Source organism: Monodon monoceros, unplaced genomic scaffold, assembly GCF_005190385.1.
Source record: "Monodon monoceros isolate NGI ecotype Baffin Bay Population unplaced genomic scaffold, NGI_Narwhal_1 Super_Scaffold_17, whole genome shotgun sequence".
Taxonomy (NCBI): domain Eukaryota; kingdom Metazoa; phylum Chordata; class Mammalia; order Artiodactyla; family Monodontidae; genus Monodon; species Monodon monoceros.
The window spans coordinates 16,263,852-16,273,974 of NW_021703773.1; the positions used below are offsets into that span (position 1 = coordinate 16,263,852).

Consider the following 10,123-nt stretch of genomic DNA (forward strand, 5'->3'; position numbering starts at 1 on the left):
GGTGTACAATATAGTGATTTACAATTATTTTTTGTCTTTTTGTTGTTGTTGTTAGGGAGTTTGGGATTGGCAACTGTTGTTTTTTATTTGCATGATTCAGTTGATGAAGAACAGATTTTCCCTGAACCTTTTGATGAACTTAATTGGTCTCTAGAAACCCTTGAAATTATCAGTGAAATATCAAAGATTATTAAGAATTTGATGTAATTACCATCTGAGCCATAGTTCAGAAAAAGAAGGAATTTTATTCCAGTGATAGCACTGAATTCATCTTGTGTATTAAATAAAGGTTAACTTTAGGGCTTATTCCATTTTCTAAGAAGAGTAAAATGCTAGTGGTCATACATGAGAGTCTTCCATTATGGGTAATTACTTTCCCACTGCTTTCCACTGACACACTGATTCAAAGTTTTCTTCAAAAAATTTCTATAAAACTATTTGACATATCAAGTCTGTTTTAGTAGGAAAACAGCATGAAACATTCTCTAGTAGTTCTATCATTTTGTTTCCTGTTTACGAATCTTTGGTTGTCTTTGAGAGGTATGGTATAATGGAAAAATAATGTTTAGAATCACAAGATCTGAGTTCAAATTCAGTATATAATTTTGTATGTTATAAGAACTCTGGCTCTGCAGTCACACGGATCCAAGTTTGAATCTTCCATTCTCTCTTCACGAACTTTGGGACTTGGAGTTACTTAACTTTTGAGTCTCATTTTTCATCACCTCTAAAAGTAGTGTTTTTATGGGGCTGGATAACAGCTTTGTTAAGTTTGTTTCTTCATCTGTAAACTTGGCATAATAAGTAATACCTATCTGAGAATTTTGAGGGGATAAATTATATAATCAATTTGTAGTGCCTGAAAGGTAGTGGGTTCTCAGAAGTAATTACTTAACCTACCTCTTGCCTGTACTAGCCATTTCAGCACTTGGTTATTCAGTAGCACCTTACCACATTTCATTTTTCATTAAGTATTCATATGTAACTTTTGTGTGTTGCAGTTCTTTTCATTCTAGAGTATCGTAAGGTATTTTAGAGAAGGTCCTTGGAAATGCCTTTTTTATATCTCCAAAGTGTTGTGCACATAGTAGGTGCTCATCATATACTTGTTAATTGAATATGTTTATTCAAAAACATTTTGTATTTATTCCTTACCTAACTGCAACAGGAACCATTAAGATAGAAACATAATGGAGAGGAGAGTATTGGTTTGCCATAGTGCACAACTCCAGAAGGTGGAATTCACATCACATGATACGCCATGGAGTTGTCAGGTTGTTCCACACACCCAGAGGGGTGTGTGGAGTGTGTAAACATTATTCCAGACACCTGGGCTCTAAAGATACTTATTGCAACCTCAAAATGATCCTGAGCTGGCTGGCATCAAAAGTAAATATAAAAATGTGTATTAATTAAGCTTACAATGGACATAGAAACTACTCCATTGTCTTAACAAGATACTTATAATTCATGATGGCTTTGGTTACTTTGAGAGATGATGAATAACCAAAAAAAGGATTGACATTCAGTAAGGGAAAGTACAGAATAATAGGTAGACATGAAAGATATTCCTAATGAATTTTGAGAAAAGTATGCTAGTGAACAAGCACAGCAAGGCAAAAAATCCCAGGACGTACACTATGTAACAATATCACTTTCCTTTCTACATCTTACTTAGATGTAGATCTTTCATTTGTAGGGAAAATATAAAACACAATCTTGAGCCGTACAAAAATAAAACACAGAAATGGTGTGGTGATCAATCCACAATATGTATCATTGATAAGAATTTCACTGGGATTGCCTTTCTGATGCTGAGTTCCAGCTTTGAAGAATGACGTAAAGGACCAAAGACTTAGAGGTGGTTCAGAGAAGAGCTGGAGTGCTATAGCGGCACTTCTGTGTGTGTCCTATCTTATCTACATAAAGAATACAGTGCTAAATCTTTGTAATACTATTGTACAAATGGAAATCGAATCTTAAGGACTATTTTCTCCATATTGTTGTATTTCACTGTGGTGTATTGGAAAGTGATCTGGACTTTGAGTGAGAAGATGTGATTTGGACCATGGCACTTTAAAACTGTAACCGCAGGCAAGTGTTTTCATCTTCTCTGAGCCTCAGTTTTCCTCATCTTTCGGATAACAACCATAATATTTATCTCATAAGTAAGACAAGTTGTGGCCAACTATTGTTTTACAAATGCAAGATAACTTAGAACTATGAGAGCTCGTGTCCCAGCCTTACGCTGCTGTGCTTAGCTGCTACAGGGACAAGCCCTCAGATGAAGTTTTCCAGCAATAGACTTTGACCCATGGACTTAACCACTGACAAACACAGTATGTTTTTTTAAACAATAATATTCATATGCATGCGTATGCCCACCACTTCAAACAAAATTTAATTCGATTTGGCTACTTCTGTTTTATTACTTGAGGGAGGAAAGCAGAACAGTTGACAGAAATATGTTTAATTCTGCTGAGGAAAAGTATAGTCAAATGCCTTTTCCACTAACAAACAATATAAGCTTTAATATCCAGAATAAGAAAATACAAGTCTTCTAAACACGGACTGATTTTTTAATCAATATTTGATATTGCAGAAATAGATACCAGGAACCTGCATATAAATCCAAAGTGATTTTTATAGAACACTCAGAGTCCAGGTTTTTTGATTTCGCACTGCAGTCCCTCAAACCTCAGAACACATGGTCTGAGCAGAGACACACACAGCAAAGGAAGCTCTAGAGGGTTATTTCCATTGTGCAAACACAACTTTCTTACGCCGGCAGAAACTCCACCACTCAGCAACCCCCGAAAGGAGGGAAAGAGTAGGAAGCTCCTGTGATCTAGAAGTTCTGTTGTTCACGTGTCCCCCCACCTTACTCCACATACTAGCTTTATTGGTCTTTTCCCCCCAGACCTAGCATCCAAGTCTCTGACCACACCTAGTTATAATAACAATGTTATCCACACTCTTCCAAAGTGCCCTGCGGTGTAGGCTGTAGAGAAGAGGCCTCAGCAGTCGTTCAACTTGACAGCTCTCACGGGGTGTAACTGTAGGTATATCAATAGAAAGGTTTCCATTCCCAAAGATCCCTTTCCCAACTCCTAATAAAGTCCTGAATTTCTTTAGGGCTTTATTTTAGGTCGTGTACTTCAGACCTGAAGACTTTTCTGGATTTGGTAATTTTCTGTTACAAAGAAGAGAGCCCCAGGGCTTTTGGCTGAAGAGGCCTGGCTGACAGCCATAACTACTTCTCCCTCGCATCCCCTTAGAACACTTGTGAATATAAAGGTTAGAAAATCCTGAGAACAGTGACTCATTAAGTTCTACTAGCTACAAGGCCAGGGGAACAGGAGTGAGCTCACTTCTTTGGCTCCAAGATGAAATCAGAGCAGCTGCCCCTTATCCACACAAGTGATTTCTGTGCGACCAAGTGCCATTACGTAACCATGAGGTCTGACTTCTTTCCCAGTTTGAGAACAGGAAGTGAGAACATTAGACAAGAAAATTCTGTCCAGCTGAAGATCTTGGTAGAGAACTTAACCTGCTCCCAGCTGGACAGAATTCATTCATTCAAGAGCACCGCATACATTCTGGTTTTTTAAAACACTGGGGAACAGGTAAATTAATTAAGAGAAGTCAAAACAAAATGCAAACCACTATTTGGTGCCTGTTCAGATATTTCACAGGAAGAGAAAAGGAACAAATATTACATATTACATGTCATATGGGTCTCCAGTAGCCACCCAATAACCAAATCCAGATATCTCTTCTCATTCTGCAACCCGTGTAACCTTTCTAGGACTTTAGTTAACTAGCTCCTCTTGGACAGGCTATGCCCTGGATTTTGTAACATAGCACGCTTGGACCTTCCTTTTTCCTTTTAGATTACTTCTCACTCCCCAATATACATGTTAAATCCTGATCTTTCTCCTGAGATCTAGAAACAGACCTTAATACCACATTAACACCTCACCCTCAACCCCAAAGCCAAGCTCTTCTCTGCTCCAAACCTGTGTCTCCTGCCCTGCCCATTTTCCCTACAACACTGTTATTCTCAATCATACAAGATAGAAACCTTGGAGTCGGTTTGGTCTCCAACACTTGCTATTCCCACTGCTGCTGTCTTAATTTATATACCTAGTATCTTTTTCAGAATATCACCCAGCCTCCTAATTTATCTCCGTGTTTAGCCGTATCATCGATAAGCCATCACTTACTCAAGAATAATGCAGAATCTTTTAAGATATGCACACATTATGCTGCTGCTTCATCAAAATCCATTGATGGCTAACCAGAAAGAAGGAAAAGTTAATACATGTTCCTTCTAGAAAATATCAAGAAACTGAATAAAATTTTTTATAATCCCAGCACTCAAGTTGGGATGTCAGCAGTTTGACTTGTATACATTTTGAATGTAGGGAAGGGTTATATTAAAGTTTGGTTCCACCTGTTTCATCTTACAGCACAGTCTTCACTGTACCTTGTGGTTTAGAGCAGGGTTAGCAACTACTGCCTTTGGGCCAAATCTAGCCCACTGCCAATTTTTGTGTGCCATGTAAACTAAGAAAGGTTTAAATCACTGGAAAAAAGGGAATATTGTGATGTGACAATGTCCATGTCAGTGTCCATGAATAGAGTTTTATTGGCACACAGCCAGATTCATTTGTTTATGCCTCGTCTTAGGCTGCTTTTGCCCTAGAGCAGCTTAGTTTAGTAGTTCCGAGAGAGACCTACGGCCCGCATGGTTTATTCACAGTGTGCTGACTCCTGGTTTAGCCGTAAGGCGCACATGGAATCTGTTCTCATAATTTGCCTTTCCTCCATCAGCTCCTTTCGCTTAGGTTGTTATCCCTTCATTTCACTTGTTCCCAGTTTTTTCCTTTGTTTGCTTGTTTAAATTGTTCTTTGCCATCTTATCAAGTGCGTCACTGTGTTATACTTTATTGTATCCAGGTCTCTCTCCTCTAGAGAAGAAACGTAACGGCCATGACTTTCAATCATTCCTTTTCTTGCAACACCCTTCTATTCATAATATTCTTCTACACAGTAGATGATCAGTAAGTGCTGTTGAATACTGACTGAAGCTGACTTCTGGGGGCCCTGAATTTGAGGAAATAGTTACTACTTTAAATAATCTTTCTCTAGAAAAACTTGATTTCAAATAATAAGCTTGTTTATGAACTTTTGGAATATCACTCCCCAGCAAGTCAGGGACTGCATTTTTATCTAAATCCTGAATATTTGCTATTGTGAGGGAGCATTAGCAGAGAGCCAGATTTAAAGGGAGAAATGCTTTGACTTTGTATATACAAGGCCCCTCGGCATCCCTGATGTACTTTAAGTAATAATAAAGTTACACACTAGAAGGGAATACTTGCATCCCTTTAGCCTAGGAGAAGGGGAGCTTCTGGGGCATATTTGCTGGTCCTGGCCTCTACCTATTCTTCCTGGGTACACGTCAATACCCTTGCCAAGTAGCATCCATCTTATACTGCTACCTGAGTTAGGGTTGACCAGGCATGTATTCACTTGAGAATAAGCCAGCCACGGTAGTCAGCGTTATAGACTGTATAGACTACCATGTATAGACTACCATGAATTGTCATGAGATTCATTCATGACAGCAGGTGGACAGAAGTCCAGACAGAAGTTGATTGTGGTACCCAAGGCAGCTTCTCCCTCTGAGGAAACAGACTGCAACACTGAAAAAATACATTCCAAATAAGAGGAATATATTCAGTTTTTAGCATTCAACCGTTTTTAAGTATGATACAAAAGGATTGTATGTTTTATAATAAGCCTTATTAGGAAAGTTAATATCCAAACAGTATTAGAAGCATGAATCTATGAGAACCATTAGATGATACATCAACATTAGACAGGTAAATGTGAGAAGAGCAAAAAGTATGTCAGACCCTGATACATAGAAATGAGGGAACTTATTTCTTGAGTGATGAAATCAGTATAAAACATTCATACTGGAATACAACTTGGACATTTATATAATAAAAAAATAAAACCAAACATGAACTATTGAATGATTACCTGGAGAATAATAGTTCATACTTTTCTAAGAAACATTTTAACAAAATATTTGACACTTTTGTGCCTCAGCTATTTCCAGTGTCTTGAACAAATGCTTATAACTCTTTATGAAAAAGATTATTTTAAATATAAATTAGGTAGTACTCTGCTAGATTAAACTTTTATTTTAGTGCAATTAATAGAATGATTAGTTCAAAATTAAATATATATTTCTCATTTCATAATAATATATAAAAAAAGATTACTTTAACAGTTTTCTAAAAATATTTCAGTTTGGAAAAAACCCTGGCGTAAACAGATACCTTGGTAACTAAGGATTCTCAGTCTATTTCAATATTAAGAAAATACAAAGTTCCTTTTACCCTGTGAATGTAGCAACATATAAAAAGTTGTAGAACCTTTTTAACCTTTCCAGCACCAGAAACTTAGCAAGTATAAAATGACCATAAAGGTCATATTACTATTCTTGCTTTTATGATGGTAATACTTTTAGCAGTGCTAAAAGGTGATCTTTAGTATTCCATCGCTGGAAATGTACGGACTATTTTTCACAAAAAAAAAGGAAACTATAAATTCTCAGGTTTCTTTTAAGTTATAAGTTTTTCAACTTATAGTTTTAAATATTTTGTGATCAGGTTTTCTTTTTTCATTAACCCTTATTCTTCAGTCAGCTTTATCTTCAGGGCAGTCTTTTAACTGAGGACAGAGAAAGCCGAAGTGTTCATCTACACATGACATATATACCTGCTTTGCCATCAGTGTTGTTAAGGATTATGTGGATTGAACAGCATCTGTATCTTAATGTTCTGAGGAATTTTACTTCTGACTCTTCATGGCATTGGTTACCCTTGCAGTACTTAAGTCATAACTTGTTATCTCAAAAACTAGAAGCAATGTCTAGTTGCACCTAGATATCAGCACAATGATTTCTGTCTTGTAATTTAGTAATTCCTCAGAAACAGATACAGAGTAATAAAAAGTTTAGTTTGTATTGCATAATTACTTTATTATATAATGTAAACCATTATAGATAACATATATTTAAAATATGTTTAAATGTTTCATGTAATGTTTTATAATACATATATTTAATTTTAGCATATAGTATCACCAGGATTATAAAATATTAGCACTGGAAAGAACTTTAGAAATCATCCAAAACAACCGTTCTTTTCACTAATGAGGAAACCGAGGTTCAGAAAGATGAAGTAACGTATGCCTAGGATATTATAATTTAAATGTTCAAGTATTAAACTTACTAGTTTGAACTTTTTCCCAACTACATGGCTTTTCAACTATAGTAACCATTAATATATTTTTTTAATATTTAGTTAAGAATTGGTTTATCTCTGGTTGTCCTAAAGTTATGTTGTCAAGACTTTAGAAGAAAAAGTTGCTACCTGTTAGCAGAAAGGTACAAATAACCAACAAAAGCTTGAAGAATGTTATTTAAATTGACTCACGATTTTACAAACTTAAATAAATTTCTTTTCATAGGTTAAAGTTTTGCTTAGGGAAGTTAAGAAAGGAAAAATAGTTACTTTTTACTTGTGTTTCTATATGTACATACAGAAATACATACTTGTGTTGTTTCATCAGAATCTGATGATATTTTTATTATGATTTGTAATATATTCTTTTTTGGCTGTTCAATATAATGAAACTATAAAATCCTCAAAAGTCTTTAGTTATTTTAAGAAATGCATTATAAATTAAATAACCAGAAAAAAATATTTTGTTTAGGACGTTGAAACGGCCCATTCCAAATATGTGTTTCAATCCATTCCCTTTTGTTCCCCTACATTGTCAGTTTAAATGCCGATTTAACCAATGGTCTAGCTAACAATGAGAACGGCTCACAGAAGTTACCCATTGGGAGATTAGGATTGACATGTACACACTGCTATATTTAAAATAGATAACCAACAAGGATCTACTGTATAGCACAGGGAACTCTGCTCAATATTCTGTAATAACCTAAATGGGAAAAGAATTCGAAAAAGAAGAGATAGCTATATATGTAATTGAACCACCTTGCTGTACACCTGAAACTAACACAACATTGTTAATCAACTATTTAAAAAAAAAGAAGTTACTCAAACTTAAACACCACAAGTTCAAGTTCTTATGAACAACTGCTTCCACCCCTGACCTATTCTTACCACAAGCCTGATCCCATTACAGGAACTAGTTCAGAGAAATTGCCCTGATATAAAAATTAGAATGAGGTGAAATAATGTAACTGTGACATTTTTATTTTATATTTACATGTACTAATTTAGAATGGGATAAAAAGCACTTGGTGTTTTCTTTATTTTCAGCCCAGAATTTTCTTTCTTTTTCAGCTTTTTAATTAAATGAAGCCGAGTGGGATTTGCATAAAGGAATGTTTACCATGAAGACAAAGTGTTCCTGACATACTAGTTCAAATTCTTGAGTTCATTTCCTTGCTGATTGTGATAATCCAGCTGTTTCCTGTACAATTTTTTTAAACGTGAGTTTTCCTAGTAAACTTAATTCATAGACATGGATGGTTAAATTTAATATGGAAAGAACAAAGGCATCATCGAAGTGTTTTTCAAGCACATTATATTCACTGTATGCAAGAGGTTGAAATAAATGACAATGCAGTTATGAATTCATGCTTTTAAACTGTTCACTCACTAGGAAAGAAAACCACAATGTTAGTAAAGGAAAACTACGAAATGTATCTTAATTCTTGGGATTGCACAGACATAGATGTATGCATGAAAATATGTCATGTACTGAAAAATTATACTTTCTGCAGTTTCAGTATAAAGGACATGTATGGTTACAAATAGCGTTTTGTTCTTTTTTGTTTTGTTTTTTGTTTTGTTTTGTTTGCAGTACGTGGGCCTCTCAGTGCCGTAGCATCTCCCGTTGCGGAGCACAGGCTCCAGACGCGCAGGCTCAGCGGCCATGGCTCTCGGGCCCAGCTGCTCCGCGGCACGTGGGATCCCCCCGGACCGGGGCACGAACCCGCGTCCCCTGCATCGGCAGGCGGACTCCCAACCACTGCGCCACCAGGGAAGCCCGCGTTTTGTTCTTATTCATCATAATTAGGTAAAGGAAGTAGGACAGGGAGCTGGATGAATACTACTCAGATACCTACCCTGGGACATGGAGGTCCTTCCCAGAATAAAAATGTAAAGCCAACATGACTAAATCAACATGCCTCAAGGCATCAGGCAACGAAAGCAACACACCACAACTAGGAATTAATTCTTCTCCAACTTTAGAAGTGTCACCCAAGAATCCAGACTTAAAACCACAAAACTAACCCACTATGGACATTTTGCCCTTGTGTTATATGGAAGAAGCATGCCATCAAAACCTTATTCCCAGACCTAGATATAGATTAGTTATCCTAATATGAGGGACTCAATGATGCTTTCTTGAAAATCAAATATAGGAGTGTAACCATTATTATGTTTGTATATTGCATTTTAGTTTATAAAGCACTTTCCCATATGTTACGGTATTTTTTTTCTTCACATCAACCCTGTAAATTAGACAGGAATTTAGACAGGAAATGTAAATTTTATCTGACTTATTTAAGTACTGGAAGCTGAAAGCCACAAAGAAAAAACAGAGCTTGTAACTGGGCTTTCAAACTCTCAAACCTGAATTTCTATTTTCTGTGGTGCTTCCTAAAGAGGGATTTAGAAACACAGTTATTTAGTCAGCTCAATAAACTTTTTTTTTAGGCTTTGTTATCTAATTTTCATTAAGATCTTAGTAATAACCATGGTGAACTTTGTTAGTTGAGAGTTCCACCTATGTAGTCTCAAACCAGGACCCACGTGTATATCCAGTGACCCTACCCGTTTTGTATCTATGAACTTCAGCAAAGAATGGGAAATATAAAAGCTGCAAGGGTATATGAAGTTAAATCCCAGGGCAGTATGTGTGCTAGCAGGAAGAAAGGTATGTTTTCAAAACACAATTATATTCAGCAAAAATTATGAAATTCTGCACTATGTTAACATTATTACATATTCCCAAAATCTATTATTAAAAATCACATTCATTCCCCTAGTTCCTGTTC

At 36.1% G+C, this 10,123-nt stretch overlaps 1 protein-coding gene across 1 annotated transcript in view; it reads left to right on the forward strand.

The window, feature by feature from the left end:
* Positions 1-8,869, forward strand: part of TUSC3 (tumor suppressor candidate 3) — a 181,694-nt gene extending 172,825 nt beyond the window's left edge. Inside the window, exon 10 of the mRNA XM_029226695.1 lies at positions 8,400-8,869. Within this exon, the coding sequence (XP_029082528.1) occupies positions 8,400-8,415 (16 nt within the window). The 3' untranslated portion in view covers positions 8,416-8,869. The remainder of the gene's footprint in view (positions 1-8,399) is intronic.
* The last annotated feature ends 1,254 nt before the right edge of the window (positions 8,870-10,123 follow it).